At 36.7% G+C, this 16,152-nt stretch overlaps 3 protein-coding genes across 4 annotated transcripts; 2 read left to right on the plus strand and 1 right to left on the minus strand.

The window, feature by feature from the left end:
• The first annotated feature begins 622 nt into the window (after positions 1-622).
• LOC113356266 (probable plastid-lipid-associated protein 4, chloroplastic) lies at positions 623-3,698 on the plus strand. 2 transcript variants are annotated; one of them, XM_026599356.1, is made up of 6 exons: positions 631-1,037; positions 1,121-1,234; positions 1,840-1,935; positions 2,577-2,651; positions 2,860-2,927; positions 3,312-3,698. In XM_026599356.1, the coding sequence occupies exons 1-6, from the start codon at positions 708-710 to the stop codon at positions 3,382-3,384; spliced, it is 756 nt and encodes a 251-aa protein (XP_026455141.1). In that variant the 5' UTR covers positions 631-707; the 3' UTR covers positions 3,385-3,698. The 2 variants fall into 2 exon arrangements, with proteins under 2 accessions (XP_026455142.1, XP_026455141.1); XM_026599357.1 differs by lacking the exon at positions 1,121-1,234 and having other exon boundaries at positions 623-1,037.
• A 203-nt stretch (positions 3,699-3,901) lies between these two features.
• On the plus strand, positions 3,902-6,476 carry LOC113356264 (probable receptor-like protein kinase At1g11050). Its single transcript, XM_026599354.1, has one exon. It carries the CDS (start codon positions 4,340-4,342, stop codon positions 6,323-6,325), a length of 1,986 nt encoding a protein of 661 aa, XP_026455139.1. The 5' UTR covers positions 3,902-4,339; the 3' UTR covers positions 6,326-6,476.
• A 240-nt stretch (positions 6,477-6,716) lies between these two features.
• On the minus strand, positions 6,717-14,914 carry LOC113356265 (ultraviolet-B receptor UVR8-like). The gene is made up of 12 exons (XM_026599355.1): positions 14,352-14,914; positions 13,026-13,212; positions 12,670-12,816; positions 12,367-12,448; positions 11,433-11,588; positions 10,134-10,307; positions 9,562-9,633; positions 8,358-8,429; positions 8,080-8,198; positions 7,305-7,390; positions 7,144-7,196; positions 6,717-7,056 (listed from the first exon to the last, which is right to left on the minus strand). The coding sequence occupies exons 1-12, from the start codon at positions 14,440-14,442 to the stop codon at positions 6,976-6,978; spliced, it is 1,320 nt and encodes a 439-aa protein (XP_026455140.1). The 5' UTR covers positions 14,443-14,914; the 3' UTR covers positions 6,717-6,975.
• Positions 14,915-16,152: the final 1,238 nt, after the last annotated feature.

Below are 16,152 nucleotides of genomic sequence, written 5' to 3' on the forward strand. Positions count from 1 at the left end.
TTGTCGTCCTAGTTGTCTTCCACAGGGTCCCGAGAGGCGGACGCGCTGCCATCAACTGGCCCGGCAAATGGAAATACAACTTCGAGTCCTTGATAAAATGTTTGGGCGTTTATCAATCAGAAGATTGCCTCGATGAGTTTGAGAAGGGGAAAGATGTTATGATGATGAGACCATGCAGACATATATTTCACACTAAGTGCATCATCATCCCTTGGTTCAATAAGGTGGGTAGTTGCCCTGAATGTCGCTCGGTCCTAAAACCCAATTTGCGGCGAATTGTGTATAACCTTTCCAAGTCTAATTCTGTATTGCCACTTAGGTTTATAAGTATTCCAGGTGCCCGTTGATATATAGTCTTTGGGCTCGATGGAAAATGCCATTTAAGCGTGTCAAACTAACTCAATGCACTAAAACTAAATTTTAAGTTATTTACTACTGTAATTGCATTCTTAGTTTTCAATAATACTGTCATTCTTAAACAAGAAAATTGTAACACCCGGAAAAACAGTGGGGCCTTGGCTCATGACCCATTTCGTGTTGTTTTTCTCTCAAACAGTGAAGACAGTATTTGCACCACGTAGAGGAAAGTGCGAGGACGAAACTAAGTACTATCGTCAACCATCTAAAAGCCACAAAATCTAAGTCGCAGTATGTCTATATGTTTTGCCTGTGGCTTCTTATTATTCTCAGCAACTTAAACTTTTTCCATGGCTTCATCTACTTCTTCAACTCTTTCTGTCCAAACAAGCATACAACCTTCTTCCTCCAGCAGTAATTACATATTTCAGTCTCTCCCTCCCACCTCAACTCTTCATTTCCCATCTTCTTGTAATAATAATTTGAACAACAAAAGAAGTCTTTCGGTAACCACCACTACATTCTCTGAGCAAAAATGGAGAACTAGGGTTTCGTTCTTTCCTTCTTTCATGAAAAGTGGGAAAGATAGTAAAACAATCAAGGAGGAACTTCTTGAAGCTATTGCTCCGCTTGACCGAGGAGCTGAAGCTACTCCTGAAGACCAAGAACGAATTGATAAGGTACTCATGAGAGCTAGACCACATAAATGAATGTGATTCTTTTTTATCTTATCTTTTATCTCTATCTCTATTGTGTTAATTAGATTGCTCGTGATCTAGAAAAAGTGAACTCAGTAAAAGAGCCACTGAAATCTGATCTACTGAATGGAAAATGGGAACTTATTTATACAACTTCAGCATCAATTCTCCAAACTCAGGTATATCCCCCAAGTAGTCTTCGGTTTTTCTTTTGCCAGATCAACAGAACACAACTAAATCAAATTAGAAGGTCAAATTTTCCCTAATTTTTCTTGGGTGAGAAAACGTTATACCCAAATCAGATTATCAGGCCGCTTCCGTCAATTGCATGCTTCAAATCTTGTGCTTGTATCTAAGAAATTTAGGAGCGCTGGGTTTTGCATAATTGATTATGCTTGTATCTGATCAGTTAGTTGGCCTTTTAGTGCTCTGGGTTTTGCCTAATTGATTGTGCAAAGAAATACAGCGAAAGCAATTTGCTCACTGCATAGCAGTATAAAACATGTAGTAGACTGTCTATTCTTCATTCTTCTATCATATGGTACTCAATGCTCAAAATAATAAATCAAAGACGATGTAGATATACAGAATTATGTGAGTCTCCTTCTTTCATTTTCTTTTATGTCTATGCACTTCAACAATGTTGTTCTCTATCTCTTCGCGTTCTTTTTTACTTATTGTTTTGTTTTAAAGAAAAGATAGAAATGTTACATCTAAATTTTAGTATCTATTCATGCTATGACATGGAATGTAGCTACTATAATTTTGATTATTTATTTGACAGAGACCCAAGTTGCTAAGATCGAGAGCGAATTACCAGGCAATTAATGCTGATATACTGAGGGCCCAGAATATGGAATCTTGGCCATTCTTCAATCAGGTTTCTCTTCCGTTCAATGCTCACCTTATGTTGTCTGCTAGATGCTTACAAGGTTACAAGTACGATCGCTTTTAGGAAAAATTATACTTGTTGTGTTCTTTTTTAGCTAAGTTATAGTTGTTGTGTTCTAATGTCATACGTACTGGTTCACAAGACATCATTTGTACACGCGTGGGAACTCCACCAACCTGCAATTTTACTGGACCAGGACTTCCGATGATTTCACGTTCAACATCTGTTCAGTAAAGATAATTAGGACACTTGCTGAGTCAAACTCCTGCATATCAATTTGTGAGATGGATTAAAATGCTACTAGATGACTTACATATCCTTACACTGACTTGTGTGTTTTTGTACTTCTTGCTTGAATCTCATGATATTCTACTTCATTCATTCTTAGTAATAAAATGGATATGCTTGGATCATTAAGATGACTTTGTATCATGGTGCACGGTGAGCATGTTATGCTGCCAACGTAACAGAGTCGCTTGCTATAACTGTTCCACAGGCATAATTGATTTTCTTTGCTATTGCATGGCATATGGTTTGCTCCAGATTACAGGACATCTCGGTGACATAAGATGTTTGTAAGATGTTGGTCTAGTTTTTTGTTAGAAGTGTCCTTATTTATTCTTCTGCAGGTGACAGCAGACTTGACTCCTTTGAATTCGAGAAAAGTAGCTGTTCAATTCGATCAATTCAAAATACTGGGTTTGGTAAGCTACTCTTTGCTGTTTGTATATGCCAAATATTCGCCTCCTCTCCAACAGTTAATCTTGTGATGGTATCAATTTCAAGGTTTTTACTATATGAATATACTAGGAGTCTAGTAAGATTAGTGCAGAATTCTTACTTTGTTGATAAACTCGTTTAATTGTTGTGTTCTTCGTAATCAAAATCTATGTTTTATCTTGTGGCATGCAGATACCTGTTAAAGCACCAGGAAGAGCTCGTGGTGAATTGGAAATCACATATTTAGATGAGGAGTTAAGGTTAGTGAAACTCGAGTTTCGTATCTGATTATAATCCTGATAATACCATGTGGCACTAAACTATACACGCACCAGAAAAGTTCTAGGTGTATTTTAGACGACTCAGAGAACTTGTGAGGCAACATGTTTCTTTTCTTCTAACAATTCGGTTAGTTAGTATCTGCTTGAGTAAATGTGGAGTCCTAGCTGTCAAGCACACTCTAGATTATCAGGATTGAAATGAAGCAACTATACTAGGAGATACTAGTATAGTTGCATGTGGCATCTGTTTGGTAGATCCATCTTATAGAGTATTTTTTAGAGGCCCGACAACTTTTTGTTAAAGCATATGTATTACCTTGATTGGCAACTGTTGTAACAAAAAGTTTTTTTTTTATAATGCAGAGTTTCAAGAGGTGACAAAGGAAACTTGTTCATTCTGAAAATGATAGATCCATCTTATAGAGTGCCTGTATGATAGACAGAGCATAACTAAGCTCTCTTTATAGAGTAGAGAATCTGACGTCCCGGTTTTGCTCGAAGCATCTTCTTGTACAATTTGTTGTAATATCAAAACCGTTAGCATATCATGATATTGCTCCAAATAAAATGAGAAAGCTGGTGCAAGTGTAAAATGGTGAAATATTATTATCTTTTCTTCTTAGTTACAGGCCCATCAGATCACTTTGTAAGGATCAATTACAAGAAGATGGGCAAACCTGCATAAGGGTAAGATAAGGGTAAGAAGCACCTCCCACACAGATAAATTAATTCAAAACACATGCACCATTATATTGTATTACAAAATCTGCCACTTTATATTTTGTATCATTCAGAATTTAGCGATCCTAGTCAAAGATTCCAACAGCATTTGTCCATCAAAGAAAAACAAAAAAGAAACACAGCAGCATTCTACTAAATAACAATGACTACTTTGGAAACTGGAAGCAATTTCTGAGCCATCTGAATTATCTGATCCAGAAAATATGTCGTGAAAACTTTGGATTAGGATTTAGGACACCTAATGAATTAATAGATTATTATCAACTAATAATCTAATTAGCAGGAATTAAAAGAATGTCAAACACAGACGGCCCTATATAAAAACCAGGATGATTCCCAGAAGACACATTACCAAGCCAAAGATACATTCAAAATTTTAAAGCACGTGGTGAATTGGATCACCTAGTGGCTCGTCCAATCATCTCAGAACATATAAAAATGATACTAGTATAAAGTTAATGAACAGAATTACAAGTTTATTATTTTCTAATATCTTTTCATCCACCACCAGCAAAAAAGGTACACTCAACCGCTCCTGCAGCTCATCATCCCCGTCAAGATCATCACCATCCTCTTTCTCCGAACCATTTCAACACAATCAATCAAAAATCCAGATGATGAGAAAACTCAATTCATAGAAAGAAACATAGATGTCTTCTTTGGGGATGAGGCAAAGGTACTTTCAGTTACTATTTACAAGTTCCATTTTCTTCTTCTTAGCCTCAACTCTGAGCTCAGTTTCATCCATTACTACTACTTCAAATTCCACTTCTTCATGTCCAATTGATATGAGTTATGTCAATAAAATCCCATGGGATAATTCAGGATGTAAAAATACAACAAGAAATCAAAAACAACAACAAACCTGTTGTCAAACTCTTCTGAGTCTCTTTGGTGTAGGTCTCTCCACCCATCTCAAGCAAACTGGTTATTTTCATTTACCAACTCATTCAGCTGCAACTTCCTGTGTTGATGAATTCCAATCCAATCTCAATTCCCTTTCTTTACCATCAGACATCTCTTCAACTTGTTTTGGAAATCCTGATCGATTTGTAATCAGTCCACAGGTCTGTGCTGGGATCCAGAACACAACAGATTGGATTAGTGCACTTGGGACTTCAACACTGCTTGATTCTTCTTGTAATTCAGATCTTTCTGTTCTTACATCTTGTGATTCTTGTGTTGCTGCTGGTTTTAAAGTTCAATCAAAATTAATGACTATTGATAGAAATACTAGTCATGCTATGGATTGTTTTTACTTTGCTGTTCTTTATGCTGCTGGTATTGCTAATCGATATGGTCCTGAGAATTTTGATACTGCTAGTTGTATATTTGGATTGACAATCATTAACAATTCATCCAATGGGAAGAAACATCACCATATCAACTCTCTTGCTTTTGCCGTGGCTGGTGCTTCTGTGGCGGTGCTAGGGATAATCTGTTCTTTGCTGGGGTTTTTGTGGTGGAGACGCTACCAATTACAGAAGAGGAAGAAAGCTGATGAGGCTGGAGGTTTGGATTCTGATCAAGAAAGGAGTTCAAAGATGAAACGGCCAAATACTGGATCAATTTGGTTTAAGATTAAGGATCTTGAAAGAGCTACAGATAATTTCTCTCGGAAGAATATGATTGGGAGAGGTGGATTTGGGATTGTGTATAAGGGAACTTTGTCAGATGGGAGTCTAGTTGCAGTGAAGAAAATGATTGAATCAGATTTCCAAGGAAATGCAGAATTCTGCAATGAAGTTGAGATTATTAGCAATTTGAAGCATCGGAATCTTGTGCCGCTTCGCGGTTGTTGTGTTACTGGAGATGGCGAAGACGGCGAAGAGGTGAATGGAAGTGAACAGATGAGGTATCTTGTTTATGATTTCATGCCAAATGGTAACTTAGATGACCATCTCTTCTTGCTGAACAATAAGAAGAAGGCACTGAGTTGGCCAGAGAGGAAGTCTATAATACTAGATGTTGCAAAGGGTTTGGCATATCTGCATTACGGAGTCAAACCATCAATTTATCATAGAGATATTAAAGCGACGAATATACTTTTGGATTCAGAAATGAAAGCAAGAGTTGCAGATTTTGGATTAGCAAAACAAAATAGAGAAGGGCAATCTCATCTGACTACTAGAGTTGCAGGTACACATGGATATTTAGCACCAGAATATGCATTGTATGGGCAGTTGACAGAAAAGAGTGATATCTACAGTTTTGGTATTGTGACTTTGGAGATAATGAGTGGAAGAAGAGCATTGGATTTGAATTCATTAGGATCACCAACATCAGTTTTGATTACTGATTGGGCATGGACACTTGTGAAATCAGGAGACACTGACCAAGTTTTTGATGAAACATTGTTGATGCTGGATGATGGTAATAATAATAACAATCCTAAAGGAATTATGGAAAGATTTGTGATGGTTGGAATACTATGTGCTCATGTAATGGTAGCTTTAAGACCTACCATTTTAGATGCACTCAAGATGTTAGAAGGTGACATTGAAGTTCCTCCTCTCCCTGATCGACCCTTACCACTCAGTCATCGATCTTTTTGTAGCAGCGGAAACACATTCAGTTCATTGTCAACAACATCCACGACTGGCCTTCAATTCAACCCTGGCGATATGCTCAGGTAACTTCTGAGAGATTAGTCATGCTAGTAGGATAAAGAATTGTGGATGTTGATGTTGTGTGTAAATGGTGTTGCTTTAGTACTTCACTCCTTACTGGTTCTAGCAATTTGTACAGTACATTTGATATACTAAATGGAATTTAACATTCAACCAAGTTTTAATATGCATGCAAACTACGCAACGATAACATTGGAGTTCTTTTCATAGTCTAGGGTCAGAATTTTGATCAATACAAAATTTAAAAAAAAAAAAATCTGTTGTACATTGCTTAGGCTTCTTTTATGTAGTCAGTCTGAATCATTTTGCCCTTGATGTTTTTATCTAAGCACTGTGTGTTATTTTAATTTCGCGTTAACCTGCTTCATATTGATCTCATTTGGTGTCCTACTGGTAATAGGAGGGAAAAAATTGATTTAACGAAAAGAAACTGACTGAATCTGTACGGAAAAAATCCTGGAGAAGAATTTGACCATCAATTACAATTTCAAATACATTGAAAATATAAGAGAGATCATAGCATTCTCTGTATCTTTCCGGTTTAATCCGTTAATATTAGGACTATATGACATCACAAAATCCTTACGCCACAAGTTATATGAGAGAGCTTGAGAGACATAACTTCCCGCTCAATGTTGTCGAGGACATCCAGAATATTAGAAGCGCATTCTTTTGACATCGCTCTCCGGGACACTTAGATCACTCACATTGCTTGGGACAAATGACTGCCCCTGCACCTGCATTCAAACAAATGACAATTCAGTCTCTGAACATTTTATCAACTTCACTTGAATCGAAAGCTATAACGATTTTGAGCAGCTTACAGATTCACCGGGAACAATTGCATATCTCTTTGATGGTGACACCCACATCCTTCCTGCTCAATCAATCACACACAGGCAAGGAAATCGAATAAGAACAGAGTAAACAGAGAAAACCCAACTCTTTCAGTTTAGTAAATTTTAGTGAAGGAACATGAAGATACCTGATAAAGACTCGGCCTTGGAGGGTTCAATGTTTTGACAACTGAATCCATCAGTGCTCAAGGCCTCTATTATCTTTGGTGTGTTTCTACATACACAATCACTATTAGTTTCAACAACACCGCAAATTCATATCAGGATATGAAAACAAAATATAGATGTATTACTCCTGGGTCATATCTTGGTAGTTGGCAGCCAACAGATAATATACTTCATGCAAGGTGCTATCTAAAGTCATGCTGGCCTCACCAATCATAACTTTATCTAAAGTCAGGGTTAGCAAAGCTGCAAAAGTAACATGGTTCTGAATCACTCACCAATTCTCCTTATAGCTATCTCTTAAGTCTCAACAATGCAAGTAGAACACATTCGACAGCTAACCACCTCAAAGTTACTCCCTGGCCTCTAAAGCCTAAAGCTAAAATTTAATTAGTAAATGTATATGTATATTGCAGACTAGTATTGGAACTTCTTCAAAGTGCGAAGACAAAAACATTAGGGTGTTTTTCTAGTTCATTTCTTTGGCTAATACTTTGTTCGATTCTACTTTTAACTGCCATCTCTTTTAACTGCTATTTCTTTGGCTAATATGTGAAAGGTAGTTTCTTGCAAACATCAATAGGTCTACAGTCTACCACAAAACAGCTACTGTAATAAACAAATAACGGATGCATATGTAATATATGCACGAAAGACCAGAGAATGACTTTGATTTTTCTACACGTAAATCAAAGAATGACTCGCAGTTTGAAACACTGAGCCAGCAAATGCAATTACCTGTCGATGTTCTCGCCATGTCCAAGTTGTCCATTTGTACCCCTACCCCATGAGAATACATTCTGTCTTTCTGTTACAGCAAGTGTGTGCCTCCACCCACAGGAGATCTGCACTACTTTCTGCAGTTGAAGCCAAATAAGAATATTTCCAAAATCAGATATAGCATAACCTTACTAACAAGAAGGTCAAAAGCATAACTTTATTTTCATGTGAAAAATATCAGCAAAGCTTCCATATAAACCAGTTCTGGGAGTAATGGGTGAAAAAAGACAGGGTACCTGTTCAATTGGAAACTTAACTTGCACAGGCACGCAGTGATCAACATTATCACCAACACCAACCTGTCCAAACTGTACAGAAGAAGAGATGACAAATATTAACAAAAAAGAGCATTCTTCGTTTCTTGCTCATTAGTTAACAAAAAAAGATGGAAGATGTTAGCTGATCAATAGTTAATAGCAATCATATCTAGGTAAGAGTGAGCAGCTTAAAGGACAAAATCAATACGATACCTCATTAAACTTAACATACAACGTAGCATTATATTCTAAGCCAAACTAAGCTATAATTATTAGAATGCTGGCATACCCGCAGTTACAAAATATAGATATAATTGCAAGAATGACACAATGTGTTAGTGTCCATAAACAGTGCAACCACGACTTACTAAGAGAGTTTGAAGTCAGTTTACAAAAATTTGCAATGCAGACACTATGTTAAGCATAAGAGAGGACATAAAAATAAAAAAAATAAATGAGTGAAACTACTCCAAAAAGCGATATGGTGCCTAAAAGCAAAAACCCCCAAGGGGCAAAAAAACATTATCGAGGAAAGAAAAAACTAGAAGAGGAGGGGGCATAAGACCTGAGAAGAAAAGAAAAGAACCTAAAAGAGAAAAGATTAACGAAAACGAAAAGTGAAAAGAAAAAAATCATATGCCATTTCATAAAAGCAAGATGAAACCAACAAAAGTTACGGTGAATTTGAATAATTGAACATCTTACGTCCAATCATCCAAGAATTTCCTGTATTAGTTATTACGTACTTTTATTGAAAATACACTAACCTCCCAGAATCAGTCAGTATCATACTAGAATAGATTTCATAGAAGGAGTAATGACACCAACTGTAATTGGTTATAAGACTCAACTAGGATGCAGGACAAATGTTTCTTTAACCAATTATATTTCACATGAATATTTATTGGAAGCTGTAAGCCTTTTGTAGGCCATTTGTTGGGCTTCAATACTGAAAGGCTCCACCCACAAAAGAGCTACCTCAGCTTATTTAACTAATAGGACTAACTGCATCGTGTTCATGCCATATTGAATGGAGAAATAAGATTATTTCTGAGTTCATCTACAATTTTATGAGTAATTATTATCATCGTAAAAATTCTTTCACATTATATCGTTCCAACAATATATGAATTAGTCCAGTATGGTGATATGAAAAACAGATAGAAAATTAATAAGTCCAGACCTTATTCCATCCCCATCCATAAAGTTTTCCATCAGATGTTAAAGCCATGGTATGTCGCCAGCCACCTGATATCTGAAAGGATTTGAGTAACAAAAATGGTGAAATAATCAAGATTGACCAAATCAACAAAGTCTTATACAACATTCTATTAAAAGTCGAAATATACATTGATGGTGCAATAAGCTATCAACCCGATTAAATTTTTTTTGCATGAGCCAAACATACAAGGTTGGACAGATTCATAATTCATAAAAGAGTGGTCAGAATCCCCATACTCATTGTCTCACAGGATCATGCGAAAGGGGGTAGGTAAACAAGAGTGTACTAGGATCCTAGCCAGTATATATGAAGTACATAAACTGTGATTGAGAACGAAACGAGAAGGTCTATCTGGGAGATGGATGCCGTTGAGCATGTGAGGTGTGATTAAGAGACTTAACAATAATTCTAACCTACTGTTGAACATAAGATCCTTTTTTTTTTCGGAATACTAATGTGTTACACCCTTTTAATAAGACTGGCGACAAAATTAGAGTAACTTTTTCGTGCAGTGGATGGGCGCAAGAGCTGACCTGAGAAATGACATCATTGCGTAAGGCTTGTAACTGATGAGGAATGAGTTGATCCTCACAATCCCCATGACCTAGTTGACCATATTTACTCCACCCATAAGTATACAAACTCCCTGAGGCACAGACAGATATCGTATGGCGCCATCCACATGCAACTAGAACCATCTTTTGTCCCTGTTAAGAATACCAACTTTAGAAAAAGGACGGAAACAAGCAAGAGGGAGATGAATATACTTTGGGTCAGAAGAAAAGGCAAGCAAACTGGGCGAGTAAAGGAAGAATCAATTGTCTAAATATGAAGGAAGAGGAGACACATCCACGACTATGAAAGAGTCGTAGAAACAAAATAGGGTCAAACATACAAATATACCCGTAAAAGAATTACACTGGAGGAATATATTATGGGCTACAACGAACTGCTGAAAGACGAAAAAATTAAGCCAATTCAGTCCACTGTTACAGCTAGCTTCCACCAAATTCAGTGGATGAAATTTAAGTGAGTGATATTTGATGGATGCAATATTATTATCAACCTATGAAACACAATTTACACTGAATCTTCACACATCTTTACTGGTGAACGTTAAATCATTGCAATCATGGAAAGCACCCAGAAGTGTTTATATCAGGAAGTCATCCTGCATGATCTTATGCTTAGAAACTGAGAAACATTACACCTTTACAGATACAGAATCTAGACAACATTTTGGGTGTGGATCCACTGGCGAAACCTAAATGTTTTTACATATAACTCTTATATATTATGCTTCTTTTACTGATGTAAATAACATTATTATAAAACCCCCCGGAGTCTTTCTTTTGTTTGCTACGAGTATAAAGTGAAGGAGATAAAAACCCTATTTGGATTCTTGCAAGATTGTGCATAGCAGGGGACCAGGGGTTGTGGATGTGCCAATCACAGATTCATTGTGAATATTAAATCAATCCTGACTAGATCATAAACATTCTATCACCTTCTGCATCACTTTTAAATAATCCAAGGCAGAAATAATGCCAATGAATTCACTTGGCTCGTTGCTACGGGAAGACCTACACAAACCATCTCAAAAAAGTATGCTGAATAAAAAAGGTACACATCGGGTGCCACATAGTAAGAGATGGCATTACTAAATCAAAGACTACAGCCGCATTTTCTTTCAGCAAGTAACAAGCACGGCATGATAGGAGAATAATTCAAGCAGTGTGGAGCAGAATTGGTTAAAAATACTCAGCTAACAGAAACATAAATACAAGAACGCGACCGTAATATAATGAATTCTGACGGTGGTTGAAACATACATAAACAGCAGTAACCTTCTGAGGAACTAGTCGATCATTTCTGTCACCAAGACCCAAGTTTCCATATCGACCCCAACCCCAACCAAAAAGTTCACCATCTTCTGTAACCGCAGCTGTATGTTCAGCACCAGCAGCCACCATTTTAACCGATATTCCCTAACATATACATATAAAAAAAAATATTACGGATGCTGCACAAGTAATTTAAAGAAAGATCTAACTGTTCCAACAAACTGACAAAATTAAAATCCCAGCGAACTAAATTCCATTTGCAAAGTTTCTACATGGTCCTATTCTAATTGAGGAAATAATCAATTAAGCAGGTGCCAATACTAGAACTTTTTTACTCTAAGATAGCTTCACCAATATGAAAAGTTGGTGCTAGAATTTCAGAGTGTGAACAATGAAATGAATATTGGAATTTGATAAACAGTAAAAAAATAAGACCACATAAAGCTGTTAAACTCAACATACTTGTTCAAAGCCAACACTTCCCTTTTACTACTAAAAATGACTAGAATGTTGCAACTTGCAAAGGTGAACTCCAGCATAATTTTAACTGATTATTAAATGAAACTACTCTTAGCTAGGACCAAAATCTTCTCTTTCAAGTATAAAATCCCAAGGATGAAGATATGCTTGATAATTACCTCCGTATATCTGATTAATTACATTAAATGATATGATTACAAAAGCCAGAGGCCTGTACTAGCATCTGAAGTTCTGAACAGCACTCCAAGGTTATTTTTGTATATTATATAATCAGCTTTGACTTCATGACTGCATTTTTGTGGCTTATTTATTTGGATCCTATGTTATTTCCCAAGATATACTGAAAACATCTTTGTGCTTCCAAAGAATTCAAAAAGAGACCAAAATAATCCTAATAGAATACTTCCAAAGAAACCAAACTAGTTATGCTACACAATATCACCTGGAAAGCTTGGACCTTTTGCGGCACAAGTGAGTCTTCGGTAGTGCCCAAACCAAGCTGCCCATTTTGATTTCGTCCCCAGCTTCAAAAAAATACAATAATTAAAAAGATGAAGTCATATATATATAAGTCAAAATTGGGATTAGCTTGAAGCAACTGCAGCATCAGAGGCAATCATTTGGACAACCAAAATGAATTACAGAATATTTCCAAGTGGTTGCCTAGTTTAACTGAACCTAGAGAAGTGAACATCGAAGACAAGGTTCATCTTGCTCGTATGGCCAGATTAAACCAACCTCTTACCTCTGAACTTCACCATGCATAGTAACTGCCAGACAGTGGCTGTCTCCACAAGCAATTTGCTTTATTCTTACACCTCCAAGTGCTTTAATGGGTTGAGGAGTAAACAAATCACTAGAGTTACCATGGCCCAACCGACCAAAATCACCCCTACAAATACCACAATACAAAGAACTGAATACGAGAATCAAAAGTGTGGCGAGAATAAATCATGTAAATGTTGTATAGGAAGAGTGAATCAGAAGGCGGACAATTTAAGCGTGCATCTAATACGAATTAGACGTGAACAATAAGATTAAAGAAGAGATCTTAGGATAAATAAAATGACTGGCTGAAAATATATAATAATGACAACAAACCATCCCCAACTATATAGTTGCATCAGCGACTCGGAATATGCAATTGCATGATCAGCTCCGCAAGTAATAGATATTATCTCATGCCCATCCAACGCGCTCATTTGAGTAGGAAAAGGCCGATCTTCAGCATCTCCATGTCCCAGTTGCCCATCCTCCCCTCGTCCCCAAGAGACAACGACATTTCCAGCTGTAACGTATGATAGTCAAGACTCATGTCAAGTTTCTGATGTTTGCTAAAAGAAATATATACTTTTTGGCTGAACCAACAACAAATTTCATTAATGAGTAACCAAAAAAACATCTAAAGAAATATCACCAAACCAAATCCAACATACTGGACCTGGAGAAACAAACATAAGAACAAGCCAGACCCCAGAAATAGAGGAATGACAAAGCCAAAAAAAAAAAAAAAATCGAAGAATTAACAGAATCCAAAGCATACAAGCCTAGTAATATGTACATAGTAAAATGAATCAAACTGGATGGGGATTACTGGGAAAAAAAATAAAGCAACAGAGGAATAAAGAGAGATCATTCAAGTAGAGCGACTTAAATGTAAAGCCGAAGCTAAAAATGATGCAGGAGAACAGGAGTATCTTGGGCGTGGTGCATTGCTTTGTGAAATCCACCTCAATAGATGTAATCCCTAGGCTAGATAGAGCGACTGATTGGGCCTTCCCCATAAGCTGCACCTTTTGGAAGAGATGGTCTAGTCTCCATTCATTAAGTGGTACTCGAGCAAAAGGTCTCAAGCTCGACGCTTCCCGGAGCATAACGCAGGAATTTCCTAGGCTAGGAGCATTGTCCCCTTGCTAATCTGAGTCCAACTCGATTGATTGAACCCCTGGGCTGTTTAGTTTAGGAATTGCTTTAGCCATTATCATCAGTCAGGCATTTTACGGAGACATGGTTCATTCTCCCTTCAATATAAAAACCCTTGCTACAGTGGGTTTCAATTTCTATGCAGGTGTTGTTCAAGTACCTTGAGATTATTAGCCAACAACCAAGCTAAGGAATGTGAAAATATTTCAAAAAAAAAAAAAGAACAGCTATCAATCATGCCAAGCTTAGCTGACAAATTTAGCTAACTGATCTTCAAGTCATCTGAATGAGAGATAATCTTGAAGTTGATAGGGGGATTTTGACATTTTGTAATCTGAATGAAGCTAATGTGAGACACTGACATAATCTCTCATTCTTGGTTAATTTTCACATGCATAAACTACATAACCGGTAAAAATCGAAATCATAAACCTAAACCAGATAAAAATTAACCTGAGAAAGAGGCATTTAAAATAAGATAAACTAAGATTAAGAGTAACATACATAGCAAAGCAACGGAGTGACTTGCACCAGCTGAAATAAGAAGAAGTTGACGCCTTGGTGTAGTCACCTCTTCTTCTGCCATGATTTCCATTTTCTCCCAAACAATTGAAATCCCTTCCCTCACTCAAACTGAGATCTCCTCTTTTCTAGCAAAGAGACAATTGAAATGCAACAAAATGAAGTACACGGAAATCAATAGAGAGAGAGAGAGATAGATTGAGATATTTATCAGGTAAATGGTATCATCACCACCAGAACCATAAATACATATACAGTGTGGCGTACATGTACTAAAGAGAGTGATAAGACATGTACGATGAGACGAAGAAGATGAAGAAGATGAATGAAACCCTAACTATCACACTGACCCCTAGAGAGAGAGGGGGACAGTAGTAAAAGAGTAGTAGGAGAATTAGGTAAGAAAGTGGGGTCCAGAAATGTCTAACCGTTTGGACAAAGGAAGAAGAAGAAGGAAATAGTGTAGAGGGATCATATCTGTTGGACTGATTATTGAGTGAATTTTGACAAATGAGGGAAGGTCGACCCTACATTCATCGTCTTTGTCCTCTTCAATATCAATTCCACATTGCTCCTTCATCTTAAAGAAGGGGGGAGAGGACAGAGACAGACAGACAGTCTAGGGAGAAATTATTACTTCCTTCTTTCTTTTCTCGCCATTAATTCTCAACCACATACTTGTAATACTAGATTTTTCTTTCTTTCTTTCTTTTCAACTTTTTAGTAATTTCTTTCTTTTTTTCTGTTTACCAAGACAGTTAGAAAATTAAAAGTTGGATTTTTGTTGCTATTAAGCACTAATTATTAGGCTACTTAAAGTTATAATCTCACTTAACCTCTTAAAACAATTGGTGACGGGTCCAGGAATTCTTATCGGCGGCAAGGCCGCTAAACTACTGAAGAACTCCAATACACGAGAAACTGTATAAAAAGATAAAAATTTGTTATACGAGATCTTAAATGGGTATAGCCGGTGATTTTATTAACGATAACCCATTTTATTGATAACCCATATTTTGTTTTCAATTTATTAACCATAATCCAAATCATCACAATTTATAAGTGCTGATACCGGTATTACTAAGGGTTGATACCATCTCAAGATCTTAAGCGACTCTGGCCGTTGGATTGGCTAAATGATATCAGCCCCAGTAATACTGGTATCAGCCTTTATAAATCATGCAAATCATAACCCAAAATATGTTTACTGCGTTATTAAAGAATTCATAGCATGAGATATAACTGATCCAACCGTATCTAAGTTGATACACCTATTCTATCTTGATAGTAAAATGATAACCCGTTTTAATCAAAACATAAATTTTCCCTTCTTCTTCCTCTTGCCATAAACCCTAGAATTTTTAATTTTCAATTATTTTAAAGACTAGTCAACCTAATCATCTCAAAGATTTAATAAGTACATCGAGTGATGAAGTAAGTTAAACAAAAACAGAAGAAGTTTTGAAATTCTCGAGAACAGACGATTAACAAAAGGGAATATCATGTTTTCCACACTTAAAGATTCATCATTCAACAAGAAACCGAGTATTTAGTATGTAGTTTGCACATACTACACACAAGTTTTCAGCACTATATCAAGTTGTTCTCTAACATTTGCCATGGAAATAATGAATTAAAAAAAATGGGCCTTAGGCTAAGTCCTATGGGTGCTAATCTAGTAGCTAGATTAGCAATCCACGTTAGCTAGGGAAACCTCCTAAGTCCTATGGGAGTGCTAATCTAGCAGCTAGATTAGCAGTCCACATCATCTAGGACCACTGTA

This window comes from Papaver somniferum, chromosome 3 (assembly GCF_003573695.1).
Source record: "Papaver somniferum cultivar HN1 chromosome 3, ASM357369v1, whole genome shotgun sequence".
NCBI classification, from domain to species: domain Eukaryota; kingdom Viridiplantae; phylum Streptophyta; class Magnoliopsida; order Ranunculales; family Papaveraceae; genus Papaver; species Papaver somniferum.